General features: G+C 37.1%; 2 protein-coding genes across 2 annotated transcripts in view; both read left to right on the plus strand.

Moving 5' to 3' along the window:
• The window catches only part of LOC112149238 (P2Y purinoceptor 13), a 6,167-nt gene extending 2,084 nt beyond the window's left edge, over window positions 1–4,083 (plus strand). The window contains exons 2-4 of the mRNA XM_024276827.2: window positions 1,210–1,451; window positions 1,529–1,918; window positions 3,053–4,083. Coding sequence (XP_024132595.1) covers window positions 1,269–1,451; window positions 1,529–1,918; window positions 3,053–3,532 — 1,053 coding nt within the window. The 5' untranslated portion in view covers window positions 1,210–1,268 and the 3' untranslated portion in view covers window positions 3,533–4,083. The remainder of the gene's footprint in view (window positions 1–1,209; window positions 1,452–1,528; window positions 1,919–3,052) is intronic.
• A 3,310-nt stretch (window positions 4,084–7,393) lies between these two features.
• Window positions 7,394–16,838, plus strand: part of mfsd1 (major facilitator superfamily domain containing 1) — a gene marked incomplete in the record, with an annotated part of 12,281 nt that continues 2,836 nt past the window's right edge. The window contains 15 exon segments of the mRNA XM_024276826.2: window positions 7,394–7,633; window positions 7,775–7,827; window positions 8,244–8,356; window positions 8,455–8,497; window positions 8,591–8,658; window positions 9,320–9,428; window positions 9,510–9,612; window positions 10,968–11,066; window positions 11,266–11,377; window positions 13,311–13,367; window positions 13,543–13,699; window positions 14,284–14,381; window positions 14,483–14,595; window positions 14,688–14,735; window positions 14,870–14,936. Of these exon segments, the coding sequence (XP_024132594.1) occupies window positions 7,465–7,633; window positions 7,775–7,827; window positions 8,244–8,356; window positions 8,455–8,497; window positions 8,591–8,658; window positions 9,320–9,428; window positions 9,510–9,612; window positions 10,968–11,066; window positions 11,266–11,377; window positions 13,311–13,367; window positions 13,543–13,699; window positions 14,284–14,381; window positions 14,483–14,595; window positions 14,688–14,735; window positions 14,870–14,936 (1,409 nt within the window).

The raw sequence follows: 16,838 nt of genomic DNA on the forward strand, positions 1-16,838 counted from the left end.
CGCTTCATCAGATCTAAGAAAAAGTAAAGGTTAGAAACTAATATAACCTAAAAAAATGCACCTTTTAAGGTACTTTTCTACGGAATAATAAAACACCCTGCCCATTTGTTTTTCTATTGATATCAAGATCATCTCGTTATAAAACAAGATTTTTCTTACACTATAAGATCAAGTCCCGGGTAACATGATGTCATTCCGTCCTGCACCTCCCATGCATCATTCTGTAACGCTGTAGACGCTCCGATCCTCATCTGGCCGCTGATAACAACAACCGCAGGATCCCTGAACTGCAGCTTTCTGAACAGCTGTATACAGGGCACACCTACCCTCAAATGATGACTGATTTCAACACTGTTTATGAACAACAACATCCACACAATCTCCACTTGAGTTAGACCGGGGTTAAATCAATCACTTAGAAATGGATTAGTTCCTCTGGTGTTTGACAGTCCTCTGATAAACTGTTTTGTTTTATTGCAGAATGTGGAAAAATGAATAAAAGTATTGGGTATTGTTTGGGTTACGCTAATGTCCAGAGCTCAGTGAATGCACCACGCAGAGATGTTATGTCATTTAACCTGTTGTTGTGGGTTTTATGGAACCAAACGCAGGGGGGTTGGTGCATGAGAAAGAATTAAGGCGTCTGAGGAGTGTAGCTCCACTGGTGAGCGTTTCTTTTGCTGTTGTTGGTGTAAGCTGCACAATGTTGGTTATGGGCTACAGTAGCCACAAAATAAAGAGACTTAAACCAGATTAAGTCTAAGTTTGGGAAAGAGAAAGAGGGACGCTACAGTATATTCTTCATTATCTCGTTATCAAGACAAAACAAAGTTTATTTTCTTGCAATAACGAGTAGTCGATGTCATTATCATGAGAAAACGGTAAAAAAATAAGTGGGGTTGGCTGTTTTTGGCTTCCGTACTTGGTTGATGTTGTTGCTGGAAATTATTTTGTGCAACTAATCACTTAGAACATATGTGTCAAAGTCAAGGCCGGGGGGTCAGATCCGGGCTTCCCCATCAACTTGTATAATTTTGACAAAATATGTTTTTGTCGAGAGTAAAATAATAAAAGTTATTTAAGGTTTAGGTTGATTTATTCTGGAATAATATTTCTGCCTGTTTTTTTCATAGTAATGTTAAAAAGTGATGTTATTAAAGTTTTAAAAATGTACTTTTAGAGTGTTCAATAAATTTTTATCCTGTTCAGCCTTTGACCTAAAGGGTGTTTTAGACTTTGGTGAACCACAAAGAACCACAAAGGAGAAGATGAACGGCACCTTGCCTAACGGGTCTTTCAAGTGTGATAAGGACACACGTGTGACATCGGTGGTGTTCCCGTGCCTGTACAGCATCCTTTTCATCGTGGCTCTCGTTCTGAATTCCATGGCTGCGTGGGTCTTCTTTAAGATCCCAAACACCTCGACGTTTGTGGTCTTTCTGAAGAATGTGGTAAGCCACCGTCTTAATCTCATAAACCCAAATGTCAAGGCGGTTACAGAAATCACACTCTTTGTCCGTGACAACAGGTGGTGGCCGATTTGCTGATGACCCTGACCGTTCCAGTGAAGATCCTGAGCGACGCAGGAGTGGGCCCCTGGCAGCTGCGTGCCTTTTACTGCCGATACTCTGCCGTTCTCTTCTACATCACCATGTACATCAGCATCCTGCTGCTGGGCCTCATCAGTCTGGACCGCTACCTAAAAATCGTTAGGCCCTTCGGGAAGTGTGTCCTCCAGCGGGTTCGTGTCGGTCAGCTGGTGTGTGCAGCTGTTTGGATGCTGATGCTGTCTTTGGCGCTCCCCAACGTCATCCTCAGCAATAAGCTGCCACATATCTTGGATAACAAATTCAAGTGCTCCTCCATGAAGGGCGAACCAGGCCTACATTGGCATGAAAGATTCAACTACTTCTGTCAGGTAACTATTTTGTAGAAAAAAATATAATACATTGAATCCGTTTTCAATTGACTTGTCCATTAGTTTTATTGGGTCACAACTAACAGCATAACAGCAAAACAAGCAGATCTGTTTTATAGTCAACAACTGCATTTATTATTAGAGAAATAGACAGTGTGTAAATAAATATATACTCCTCCTATAAACTCCTCCCCATCTCTTTGCAATGTGGTAAATTAAAATTTTAGGTTTTGAATATGTTTTTTAATGCAGCTACCGTATTTTCTGGAGTAAATTGCACCAGAAGCCAAAAAGTACATAATAAAAAAAAAGCATGATGTAATCATAGACTTAATATAAACAGAGTGAGACAGCCCCTTTCAAGAAGAGTCAGCTCCACCCCCCAGTCTAACACCAGCACCCAATTTCTCCAGCAAACAGTTACCGGTATTAGCAAAAAAGTTTCATTTTAGAGATGGAATACTATTTCTTCCAATTGTGTAGTATCTTTAATAAATTTCAGCTCAAACTTGATGTTTGTTACTTTAGATGTGCAGCTCCTTTAAGACACCCCATCCCTACGGGCACAGTGGTGGAGACGCTGCATGTATTTGTGTTGTGAAACATTGTAAAGAAAGGCCAGTCCCACTAAGGGCAGATGTGTGGTATGTGCATCCATCTTTAAAAACAATTAGATGTTTATTTTTGTGGGAGAAATGCAGACACGCTGCCGACTCTAGGATAACATAAAATGGGCGGCACCCACAGACAGGGGTAGGCGGGGCTTCAGAAATCGAGTTGTATTACTTCTGGATGGAAAAAAACTCCTGACAAATAACTCATACTTCATTCATATTTTGTTTTTTTGTGTGCCAAAGGTAATATTTGATCAAGCTCTGAAAAGCTTGAGAAAATCATGGTATGGCCCCGTTAAAACTTAAGGTCTGATAACTCAGAAATTGTTCGTCTTTTTTGTTGCACCACTAATGTTAGCTTGAAAACAAAAGGACCCACAACTTTGAGGTAAATTTCTGAAGAACTCCTGCCGCTCCGTAGAAACCATGACCTTTTTCCCCAATAAGGGCAACATTAATATTAAAAGGCCACCAAGAACGTTTTAAAAGTTTGGCTCACTGTGTTTGCTTCTGTTTTCAGGTTGTCTTTTGGGGGACACTTGCCTTGATGGTGGTTTGCTACACATTCATCAGCAAGAAGGTTTATGAGTCATACAAAGCCTCAAAGAGCAAGTCCCAAGCAGCCCGCCGCAGAACCAAAGCGAAGGTCTTTGTAGTGGTGGGGGTGTTTGTCATCTGCTTTGCACCTTTTCATTTGGCTCGCGTACCGTACACTCTGACTCAAACCAGGGACCTGAAGATTCATTGTCACGCAAAGCATGCGCTGTACATTGCAAAAGAAACCACTCTCTGGCTGTCAGCCACCAATGTGTGCTTGGACCCACTTATTTATGTTTTCTTGTGTAAGGTGTTCCGGAAAAGACTGACAAACACAATCTGTAAAACCACTGTGGACTCTCCAACAGCAACATCCACACAGCTGCAGATGCTACAAATCAACCACACAGTTACACTTTCACACAACGGAGTGTCATCGTTACCCTCTGAACACAGTGAATAATTCTACACGATTGTGCAAAATCATCATGACAGACTGTTTTCTCTAAATAAAAAGTTTGCAAGTCTTGTATATATTCCAAAAATAAAAAAACAAGCTTTTTGAGTTTAAGGGAATACAGAATGAAAGAAAAAGGAAAAATGCAGTTGTAATTCATTTTTATGCAACCTATTATTACTATTTTTGTTCCAAGGAAGTGCTTTTGTCCACTGTTTGCTAACTCATGCAGCACATTTCCTTATTTTGCTTACTGTCATTTCGTACATCCTGCCCTCTAATCTTGTACAAACTGTGTTTTTCCTTTGCAAAACTTTGGGTACAGAGTGACCATCTTGACGCGGGTAATTTCCCTCTGATTACTTCTGTCTGATGGGAAATGACAGCAAAGAAAAAAAAGGCTGCAGCGGCAGCTATTTAAATTTCTGTAAATATTTTAACAGGTATTGTTACTATTATAATTAATAAAATATATTTTTTCTTTTGTTAAAACTGTATTATAGTCATTTTTGTATTTTAAATGTGCTGTCATTTTAATAAACAGTCATTACTAAACATTTAGAGTTGTTTTACGTTTGTAATGAAATTCAGGGGAAAGCATATAAATCAGACTGAAAGTTTAGATCAAATGTGAGACAAAAGGAAAGTGACAAAATAAGCATGAAAGTAGAACACTGTGGTTGTCTCATGGTGATGAAATCATGAGCCGGGGGTTAACTCTGTGTCATTCTCTGTCCAGGATCAAAAGCCAGCATGTTCTTTAAAAGGTTCAAAAATGCTTGGTGGTCGTCATCGTCAAATTGGTCAAATATTTTCTTGTGGATCTTTTTCATTTCCTCAAAATGTGGAATGTTACGAAGTCTTCGAACTGCTTTTCCTGTTATTTTTGTGTACTCGTTTGTTGAGTTCAGCCTCCAGCCAGGTTGACTGCAGTCCTTGTCAAAGGTAAAAACCTCAGTAGAGAAGAGTCCTTCATTGAGGAGTTTCTCCTCAGGTAAGCCCAGCCACTGCACCACTCAACCGAGTGTATCGTATTCTTCGTCGTAGATAGTACAAGGAGGCCAGAACTAAACCAATTGCCCACATATCTGCACTGACGCCCAGAGGGAGACCCAGACTGACTTCTGGGGCTCTGAATGGCACAATTTGAAGAGTGGTTCCAAGCTCCATGTTCCATGAGTCCACGGAAATACCAAAATCAATAAGCGTTATCTTATAAGGTGTTGAGTCCTGGTTGACCATAATAATGTTGTCCAGTTTTATGTCACCATGAAAAACTTGGACGCTTTTTAAAAACAAGCTACCATCAACTGCTGAGCTATAGCTCTGAATCCACACAGATGTGTCGGTCGGAAAGAGTTTTTCCACATGAAGCTCTCCAAGCTCTGATCCAGCATTTCATAGACCAGGCACATGTAATCATGATATTTAAAAGACTTGTGGAACTTAAGAAGATTGTTGGCAACTGGATCCAGAGATTTAATGAGTCCCGTGGCTGTGACCTCATCCATGCCTGCATCCATATCGTCCACAATTTTAATGGCAAAACATTCTTTGCTTCCCAGCTTGAACTATTTACCACTTTTCCAAAAGCTCCTTGTCCTAGGAATTGAGCAACTTTATAAATTCCCGGTTTTCCAATAAAAATTATGTCCTGTTCTTGGTTCACTCATTTTAGTTGCTTTCATGTTAAGTTTACTTGAGCTATAAAGAAGGATCTTCTTTCATCACCATCAGTGAAAGCTCAGGTGTCTGCAGGAACTTTACAGTTTAGGAAACTTTGTAACACGAAGTGTGACGTGCTGGTTTGGATGAACGTTCTGGAACTGTCCAGTGCTGAAAATCCATCCAAAGCCTGCAGTGATCATTGAAAGAGGAGAGCATTATACGCTTACGTAGATCATGGGACTCTAAATAATTATTCAAACCCCAAAGTTCTACAATTTGGAGAAAAATATTGATAATAATAATAATAATAATAATAAAACAACCATATGAGTTCACAATCATGTGATCCAATGATCCGGTCCAAATTCCTGGTAAATTCAGATGGTTGTTGTGTGAGTCAACCAAGGTTGCAGAAAGTTAAAGAAGAAATCTGCAATTTCAGACATTTTTAGTATGGATTTTACTATGGAAGTTTATTAAATTCAAATACTGTTGTCCTGACTGTCCTACTGTTACATGGTCATTGAGCTATTGAGAGATATCAATTTTGAATGTGCTCATCCATCCATTATGAGAATATATTATATATATTCAATAAAAAATAACATTTCAGTTCCTTGTCTGTTTCAACTTTTTTTTTTTAAGTAACTTTAATGAAATATAATTTGTTGTGGTCTTTTTGCGCCAAATTCCAAATAAATTACAAAACACCAAAAGGCTACCACAATAGAATCAGATTGTGATAAAACATCACAAATATTAACTTCAGCAAGTGACTTTGATTTGCTAAATTTGTAGAAAATTTGGATTCATTTTAATGCATAACAGTTCTCTGTTGTTCTCTTATAGTTTCTCATTGAACCCAAACTCACAAAGAAAGTGTATTTATGTAAATGAGCAAACTCTAGAGGAAGTCATTAAAGACGTGAGATTCAATGTGAAACTTTTAAAAATGAAAATCTAAGTCAGCATTACTGTAAATGGAATACATAGTAAACAACAGACAAGAACACATAAAAACGATGGATCTTTAAATAATCACACTTTTTAAATAATTTTTTTATATATATTTTAGACGTGTTACCTACCTCATTGAGTGAACATATTAATGTGATAAAAGTCAAATTTTTTCCAACATTTTTAAATTTAGATCAGAGTATTTCATTGTTCCATATTTGAATTATGTAATTTCCAATTTATTAAAGTATTCATTATTAATTCCCATACTGCAATGATTAAAGGGTCCCCCTAAGATTAGTTTACCTTTACCTGTAATGGTTAATGGGTTTGCTTTATCACCCTCTTGTGGTTATTAATAGAACCCAAATTTACGCATTTAAGTAGATTACGTTTTTCTATTCATTAGAGAAAATTAAGAAATAATTTCAACAAAGTTTTTGACGCTGTGTCATAAATTACTAGAACTAAAATCAAACTTGATTTACAGCTTACTTATCATTTCCTTTTTCTTGTTGTCCATCATATTAAATGTCAGGGCTGATCGACTCTGATGTGGATTTGTAATCTTAAGAATAGTTTGAAACTTGGAGTTTGGACAATTAATCCCATATCTTCATTCATTTTTTTTTTCCTAACTATGACTTTTTATCTCATAATGGTCACACCATTTTCACTTTTATTTAATAGTTTTAATTTTTCTAAAAATGTTGCCTTTGAGAATAAATTTTTTATTTTTAATTTATAAATATGATTTTTAATGCCATAAATAATACTTTTAATCTCAAAATTTGAGTTCAAATCTTAATAACTTTGACTTAATTTCTTTTAAGACCAAAATTTACGTTTTAAAAAAGATATCCTGTATCCTTTTTCAATTTTTTTTTAATAACTGATTTTTAATCTAATAATGGTTTCATTTGGTCTCACAATTTTCACTATTATTTAATAGTTTTAAATTTTCTAAAAATGTTGCCTTTTTAAAAATATATCTACTTATTATTTTTGATTTTATAAATACGATTTTTAATGCCATAAATAATCATTTTAATCTCATAATTTGAGTTCAAATCTTAATAACTTTGACTTTATTTCTTTTAAAACCCAAATTGACTTTTTAACAAATATATCACGCCTAAATATTTTTTTCTGACTTTCTAATCATAATTATGGCATACTGTATGGTTTTTTTTAACCTGCTTCTTTAACTGTGCGCGCGCCCTCTTACGAGCCTGTAAGGCACGAGCTGACAGAAATCACGTGACTCGCCTCACTGAGTCATATGGTCAGTCGCTCTCACTAAACAAGCGAACATGGCGGACTTCGAGGAGCAGCAGAACTTGTTGGAGGAGGACGATGAGAGCTCCTCCGGGGAACGGGGCTCTGCTTCGGGAGCCGACAGGCAGATGTCCGCCATCTGCGACCCCAGCCGTGCTCTCCACAGGGTGGTCGTCCTGACTTTTATGTGCTTCCTGGGATTCGGTAAGCGGGAAACACCTTCTCCAAACCGGTTTGACTGGGAGGGATTTTGGATAACAGCTGATTGTGTTCGCATACAATGTAAACAGAAATCCCTCAATGTGGTTCTTGTTCATTCATTTGAATTTTTTATGTATTTTTCAGGAAGTTATTTTTGTTATGACAATCCAGCCGCCCTTCAAACCCAAGTCATCCAGGCAAGTTGAAGAAGTGAAACTGTTCTGTATAACCACCAACAATGATCATATCTGACATGTTAACACACATTTGAAACATCGAATCATAGCAAAAGGTCAGGGTAACACACTTCAGTTCCTTTTTTTTAGATTGTCTCCCAACGTTGTGCTCAGAGATAAACACTCAAACTTTTTGTGATGTTTTTATTTTTTTGTAAACATCTGTTTACCTGTTGAAACAGTTTTTCTGGTGCATAAATATAAAAAAAAATAGGATTCGTGCTTTTGTTGTCCTTTACTTTAATTCAATTAGCATCAGCCTTCAATTTTCCTCTCAAATCTGCAGTTTATGACTTTAGTCTTTGTTGATTTTTACCAATTACAAGCTGAAAAAAACCAATCATGGTTCTAATACATTTTCTTCTCCCCATCCCCAGGACTTGAACCTGAACACTGCAAAGTTCATGCAGCTGTACGCCTGGTACTCCTGGCCAAATGTCGTCCTCTGCTTCTTTGGGGGATTTCTGCTTGACAGGGTTTTTGGAATCAGGTATACAATGGAGCTGAATGTTCGTTTACTCATTCCTACCAGATGATTGTGTAAGTATGTCTGCCATATTGATCACCTGCATTGTGTTTTCTTCTTAGACTGGGCACCATCATCTTTTCCCTCTTTGTCTGTGTTGGACAGGTAGGGTTTAAACCTTTTCATAACTCAGATATTAGATAAAACTTTCTATTTTGATTTTTTGTTCTTTTTTTTTAATGCTGTTCTTCATCACAGGTAATTTTTGCTGCTGGAGCTTGGCTTGATCTCTTCTGGCTGATGGAAGTTGGACGTTTTGTTTTTGGGTAAAACTGTCTATCAAAAGCAGTTTTTATTAAAGTCCCACCCCAGCTGTGTTTTTATTTATTGTAAAATCATGCAGTTTTTGGTCAAAATCATTTTCTAGAACATAGTTTCTGCAGAGCAGTGGGAGTTCATCAAAAATTCCCCTCTGAATTGTGGGCAGAACTAATTAAGAGGAAGTAAGCCTGTGCTGATATCCCATCATCCCTTTGTTTACGCTCTCTCCTGCTAGCTTACAGGCACTTCCAATGTGATATTAGCAATGAAACAAAAACGGCGAGCTATTCCTGAGCTATTCAGCTGTACAGTTTTGAGCCGGATGTCAGCTCAGATGAGAAAAACAATTACATGAATCGATCTATTTGTCAGGAAGTGGAGACTTTTTCAATTCTACTTCAGTTGCTGGGTCACAACTGAGATCTTTTTCCTAGAATTTTTATTAAATCTGCTTCAGATTCACAATGACTTGAGTAAAATGCAATTTTAAGCTAAAATTATTTTTGTTCTGTTGTCCTCCATCATAACAGAAACACTGCAAGAACACCCAAATCACATTTTTTCATTAGAGTGGGTCTTTAAGCAAAACGAGAACGGTTCCTAAACCTTTTAGCAGCACATGACTAATTATGTCTTATTTATTTATACTTTTAATCTCTTCAACAGCATCGGAGGCGAGTCGCTGGCGGTTGCCCAGAATACATATGCAGTCAATTGGTTTAAAGGCAAAGAGCTCAACCTGGTGTTTGGGCTGCAGCTGAGCATGGCTCGACTGGTATAGACATTATTTTAAAGTAATATAGTTTGTTTTTTCACGAGTTGACACAATATGAATCTCTTTCCCTGGTGCTTGTAGGGCAGCACAGTCAACATGAACATTATGGGCTGGGTGTACAACAAGGTTGCAGCTGCAGTTGGTTCACCTGGATACTATACGCTCGGTGCTTCACTCATGATAGGTATGTGACTCACGCCAAAACTCCATGCTTCTCACACCAAGGCGGCCACAAACAAATATTTTAATAAGTCGACTAATCAGCGATTACTTTTCGATTAGTCGACTAATTGTCATGCGTAAACTGGATGTAAAACACACATCTTAACCATCATTAACTTTAGGTGTTTAAGCTATGTGCTAGCTAAAAATAAAGACAATTAACCTTTAATGAATCAAACAGCTTCTTTCCTTCATTTGTTTCTGGCATTAAAACAAAATTAAATCAAATGAGGTCGGCATCTGAAACTTTTTTTTACAAATGAAAAAGTTTTGGTCTCATTGACTCAAATTTTTAAAAAGTGCATTTTAAGATCCTGAGCGGATTCAACTTCACTACACTGTAGTTTTGAGATTTCAAAAGCCAACAAGCAACTAGTCGACTATTAAATTAGTCGTTGACTATCTCAATAGTCGGTGTAGTTAGTGCTGATAGCAAAAAATGCTGAAGTTAATAGTTAAAAAGCTGATATCTGAAAATGTTGAAGCTGATAGCCTGCTAAAGGATTAGCTAAATGCCAAATTAGCCTGAAACGAACAAAAAAGAAAACTTAAGGTAGCCAAAATAGCTAGCATGTAGCTGAAAAAAAATCGCTAAACTTCAAAATCTCCTAAAGAAAAAGCTAAATTTAGCCAAAACAGCTATTGTTTAAATATTAGTCTTACTCTAAAACAGCCTCAGAAACTAAAAAAAGAAAAAAAAAAACTAAATTAGCCTAGATAGCTAGCATCTTCCTGAAATATTAGATAAAGTCCTAAATAGCCTAAAAAAATCTTAGTAAATGCCAAAATAGCCCAAAAAAGCTAGCAGAATATTATTAAATAAATATATTAAAAGAATATTAAAAATAAAATAAAATGATCTGGAGGGCCGGATAGAATTACCCCGAGGGCCGGATCCGGCCCCCGGGCCTTGACTTTGACACATGTACTTTAAAGTGAGATTCTAGCTGCCTTTACTCCCTCTGTGCTGGAACACTAGATCCTTTCTCTGTAAGTGCTGATCTCAGATTACACACAGAGAAGTAAGAAAGAGAACTAAAAGTGCCGCTTGCTGCGTTAAAGAGTCACAAGGCCGAGGAGAAGTGTCAGTTCTTGTAATTTTATTTCTGCGTGTAAACTGCAGCCACTTTTGCAGATCTTGCAGTAGTTTATAACGTGTTAGTGCTGCTGCTGTGTTCTTAAAAATGCACTTTGATCATGTCAGACAAACAGTTGTATCAGCTAACATGCTAGGATAATCTTATCATACTGAAAAAAGGATCAATTGTTGGTTAAATAGTTTTGTTTTAAGCAAATGTATCTTTTTTCTCTCACTAGCTGCAGTGACCTGCGTCTTCTCTTTAATCTGTGCGTTGGTGTTGGGATTCCTGGATAAGAGAGCAGAGAGAATCCTTCACAAAGAACAAGGAAAAACAGGTAACATGTTTTCTTTCCACTCGACTAGAGGGTCCTCCAAAATCAATGTAACATTCCAGGAATTTGAAGGTCTTTCATGTGTTTGGATGCAATTTAAAAACCTGAATTCCAAGAGTTTTTGGAATTATTTTACTAGTAAGAAAAGTGACCTTTTAAATTAGTTTCAAAACAATCTGTGTGCCTGCGCGTTGCCTTTTAGGCGAGGTGATCAAGCTGACGGATGTGAAAGATTTCCCGCTCACGCTGTGGCTCATCTTCATCATCTGCGTGGGTTACTACGTTGCCATTTTCCCTTTTATCGGACTGGGCCAGTAAGTAGTCGGGGTGACTCATCCACAGCCATAACTCTCTCTCATTATTGCTGCAGTGTCTTTGCATTACTTAAGGCTGACAGTCGGAGCGATGCGTCATTAGTTCCTCTTCTATAGCTCAGGAAATAGGATGATTAAGTGGGATGTCCAGTGCTTTGTCTAATGCATAAGACGCTTAAGAAAAATGTGAAACCGTATGTATAGAAATGCTTGTGTGATGCTAAAGTTGGACATTTATGCTGTTGTATTGCATCTTTTTTTTGTATTTTATTAGGGGTCGACTCATATCAAAATAAGTATTGGTTGATACCAACATAAAGATTGGTATCGGCGCCAATATTGAATATTTTTACACATATCCTTTAGTTTTTATTCAGTGGGCTGATATTTAAGTAGTTATTTTGGGCTTGGAATCAGCCGCGCCTCCAAAACATCTCTGTCCTCGCCATATCACAACTAGCAACATTCTTCAGGATATCATAAAATGTTTAGAAAAACTTGAAACTTAAAAAAAAAAAAAAGCAGCAGCTCCCTCACCTCACTAATAAATGTGTCCGTGAATCACCAAATCAAAAAAAAGATGTTGAAATTGACACACACACTGTGTGATTAAAACTTTCAAAACCAAATTCAATTCTGTCAAGTTTTATTGCAGGAAAACTTAAAGATACAAAATACTGATGGACACACAAAAAAACTACACAACAGAAAAGCACAACTTGTCTGAAAAACACCAGACAATGATGACAACTTAAATTGTATCTATCTTTAGCTCTTTCTGCGTTTATTATAGTTAACATTATTAGATGAAGCGTGTATGTGAGCAGCACGTGCAGTAGGCTATTTTTCTAGCCTGATAATCGCGCGCGGCTGATGCTCTGCTTTGAAATTAACACTTAATGTTGGAGACTTGTTGTAGTTTGTATATTTGTAAAATTTGATGGTAATATTTTCACTTTAACAGCAAATATGTATCAGCATAAAGTTTAGTTATTGGCCACCCAGACTTAAAAAAAAAAAACATATCAGTCAATCCCTATATCTTATGTATATATAGACAATAAAAACTGTGCAAAAGAATAAATCAACGCTGTAACTTTGTTAAATGGATGCATTTTCATGTTTTTTATTCTTGAAATGTAAAAAAAAGCTGTTATTTCTGTATTTTCTAACATATCTTACAGCTCTGTTTACTACAATTATAGAGCTAGCTTGTTGTCTTAGAATATAAAGATTGACTTTTAGATGTATAATTAAATTAGTTTTTTTGTTGTATTTTTTTTAAATAAAAAAATACATTTCTAATTCCAACTTTGCCTATGCAATAAATCGTAAATTGATCATCTTGCTATGCACAAAAGACGGCATAAATTGTGATAAATGGTTACCTTAAATGTTTACACAACAATTTCATGACAGCTTGACGTATTTAACAAATTAATTTGATTAATTTGAGCCCTTTACACATTTGACCAATCAGAAAGCCCCGTTTACATCATTGATGAATGAAACTGACCTCTTTTATGTCAGATACCTGCCTCCTATGTAAAGGAGGGTCATTTGGAGTGTAATTTAAGTTGATTTTTATTTAGAATGGAAATGATGCATTGCTATTTTGTCATGTATTCCAAGTCACATACCAAAATTAATCACTAATAATGCATCATGTTTTTCCTTGTATCGAACAGCGTTAATGCCAACTAGTTTTTATTCCCAAAGCATATTGTTTTGGTCACAAATGTACTGAATACATTTCAGAGTTCTAGTTTTGCTCTGTTGACGTTTTTTCCACATGAGATAGAAGCTGAAGGGGTGGAGGGAAACGGAAACTGAATGCAAGTGGAAACCAGAGCCGATATGTAGACGTTTGAGTATTTTGTGATGAAATCTGTGCACAGATATTCTGTAAACCGTTATCATTTTTGACTTTCAGAGTGTTCTTCATTGAAAAATTCAACTTCTCTCCAGCTGAAGCCAGAGCTGTCAACAGGTAGCTCCCATTCAGTTTGTAATTAAGTCTGCATGCTGGAATATAGTGTTTTTGTGGCTTATTTTGTCACCTTTTTCCCCATTTGAAATCAATTGTTTTGCATTAAATAAACATAACATTTGTGCATTATTTCAGCTGCATACATTTTGGTGATGCTGCATTTTTGTCTCCTCAGTATTGTGTACATCATCTCAGCACCTGCATCTCCAGTCCTGGGCTTCATGGTTGATAAGACGGGCAGGAACGTGGTTTGGGTGATAACGGCGGTGGTTGCAACGCTCGCCGCTCACGTGATGCTGGCCTTCACCTTCTGGAACCCATGGATTGCCATGGTAACTAAAGAAAGCAGAAATATGTGCTGTGCATCAGTGAACTTGTGCACAGTAGGGTCAGGAGGGAAAGTTAATGCCCTCATTCAAGCCAACATTTAAATAGTAAAAATTAGGATGTTGATGATGGGGAAAGAATTTTAATTTTTAAATCACTAAAATGATGAAAACTCTCAACTTGGTCTGATTTGATCAACCTTTAATTTATGTTTTCTAAAGAAAATTATTTAAATTATGATGAACAAGATCAGATTTTTTTTTTCTATTTTTGCCCTAGAAGAATTTTATTAAATGTTTGCTTTATCTAAATCTTTACTTTGATGCTTTTAACTGTGAAATACAAACTTTAAAGTCATTAAAATAGTTCTTTGATTTTTAAATCCAAACTTAAAAAAAAAAAATGTAAAAGCTAATGTGTTGCTAATGTGTTTTTATTTATTTATTTTTTATAAAGTTTTCAGATTTCAAATTCTAAAACCAGAGCTAAGAGTTAAACTTACTTGATCACACTAAATTTATAGTTTTTGCTATTTCTGATTAATTTTTTATTTTTAGGAGAAAAATAATAGCCTCTCCTCATCTTTCAGTCTCTGCTTGGCGTGTCGTACTCCTTGCTGGCTTGTGCTCTGTGGCCCATGGTGGCCTTTGTGGTTCCCGAACATCAGCTGGGAACTGCCTATGGCTTGTACGTACATTTTACATTACTTCAAAATCTCTCTTTTTCTTTGCTTTATCATTTTTTTGGTTCATATAAGTGTTTCGTGTCCTGCTGTGTTTGCCTGGCAGCATGCAGTCCATCCAGAACCTTGGACTGGCTCTCATCGCCATGGCAGCAGGCGCCATCCTGGACTCCAGAGGGTACCTGGTTCTGGAGGTCTTTTTTTGCGCCTGCATTTGCAGTCAGTATTTTCCTTTCTCTTTTCCTCGTCTTCCGATTATTCAGTTTTGTCAAACTTGCATGACACTTTTTCCCTCTCCCTCTGTCTCCCAGTTGCACTCATCGCCGTGGTGATGCTGTACTTTGTGGATTACGTCAAAGGTAAGAATTTTATCATCCGAAACTCTCTTGCTCTTTAAAAAAAATATTTCACTCTGTGACTCTTTAGCTCCCTCTACACTCTGTTCCCAGACGAATGCATTTCATAATCCTTTTGTTTGTCCGTTCTGCTCCAGGCGGGGATTTGAATCAGTCGGCTGCAGCCAGAGCCAAAGTCCAGAAAGAAGCCACGTCGGATGCAGAGTGAGTACCGGTCAATCACTATTTTAGCCAGAAAAATTAGACAAAAACCTCCAAAAAATATTAAAAAATCCTTGTTTAAGGAGCAACAAAGATCTTCGTTAGTGATTTAGTCTCATTGAAGGAGCATGTCTTTATCTGGTCGACTTTTTTAATACTAGTGATATTATTAGGTGTAAAATAACAAATTATAAAGTTATTACCAACTTTTATGCTACTATTGACTCTTATGTTTTGTAGTTGATGATTAATTCAGTGTTTTTTTTTATTTTTTGGCCCAATTTGCCCTCACGCTTTAGGAGAAATCAGTGTGACTGTGATCATTTTGCAGTTTGTTTTTCTTTTCCTAAAAGGTTCAGACAATATGCAGATTCTACCAAAATTCCCAATTTGATCCAAATATTTCCTATCGGAGTGGGGAAGCCTCCACTGCAACAGACGGACTCGGGTTCTGGATGTGAAAGAAACCATGATGTCAAAAAAAAAAAAAAAAAAAAAAAGAGTGGACACTAACAACTGCTAGAAACCCGTTTTTGGGGCAGGGGGTTTTAACAAAACCCAGTAATATGACTTTTATCCAACTCCGTCTAACTCAGTTAACCCGGCTTAATTTTGTTCGTTTTTTTTTTTTAAGAGAAAAATCGTGTTGGTGGAGGGTAAACTAAATGTCTGTGACTATGTCCCATTTTTCATCTAATATTTCTGTGTTAGTTTTGTTAGTGAGTTCATCCGACATGAGCTGCTGGTACTAACATGTCCGACTGAGCATGAGTTGAAGGAAAAACTTGATTTATTGGGACTTTATGCTGACAAAACGGTTTCTGTTTCAACTTGACCTTTTCAGCGTATCGACTGAAACCTTTAATTTCATTTACAGCCGCACAGCTGGGAGCATGTCAGGCCGGCCCGCCTGTGGTTGTGTTATTAAGCTCCGTCTCGTTTTGTACAAACCACTCCACTTCTCTTTGTGGCCATGATGGCTTTCGTTTCTCCTTCTTTGCATGAGATTTCTCAGAAGTTGCATCCATTTCTAAATACTCTAACTTATTAATTGCATGTTTTTTTTGTGACTTACTAATGAATTTTTGGTCCAACTGTAATTGATATTTTCCAGATGATGATGATGATGAACGAACACACATGGTCCTGGGTTTCAGAGCCAGCAGCCTGCACTGTCCACCCCAGAGCGCTCAGTCTACTGCCATGGGGCGGGACTGCGCTACTGACTCCGCCCAGTGATGTCATCTGTGGTTTTTCGCTCCAGAACTGACTGTCTGGATTGGCTGTTCCAGTATCTTAAGCTGACAAACGACCCAAACCCGCTTTGGACTCCAGTTTACACCTGTGCGCTCACTGACTGCTTCATGACATCACTTCTTGACTTCATGTAACTTGGAGCCTTTCTGTATCCAGAAGGACGGTGCCTACATCCCAAACCAGGACTTGATTTTATGTGTTGTTGCACTTATAATATAGGATTCCTATATCAGGTATTATATGTACATTTGCTGAATTGGTTCAGCAAATGAGGATTTTTTTAACTGCATTTATCAAATGATGCCTGGCTGTAACAGTCTCTTGCTACGTTCACACGGGCGTTTGTGGCGCCTTCAAGAATGTCCTGATTGTGGGTTTTTATCCTTATTATTAATCATTCTCCTCTGTGATCACTTTTCAAACGGTTAGCACTTCCAGGTATTGAAAACCCAAATGCCAAATCAGAGTCCCTGATTGGTCAAAGTTCAACTGAAATTGTTGCATGTTTTGTACATAAACTGACTTAAAAACTTGAACACAAAATGCAAAATGTGTGCATTTACATAGACTTTTCATTGAAAGAGGCTGCTCAAATTCATATTTCTGAGCCTGGTGTGAACGTAGCATAAGAATTTTTTTTTTTTTTTT

This window comes from Oryzias melastigma, linkage group LG13 (assembly GCF_002922805.2).
Source record: "Oryzias melastigma strain HK-1 linkage group LG13, ASM292280v2, whole genome shotgun sequence".
Taxonomy (NCBI): Eukaryota; Metazoa; Chordata; class Actinopteri; order Beloniformes; family Adrianichthyidae; genus Oryzias; species Oryzias melastigma.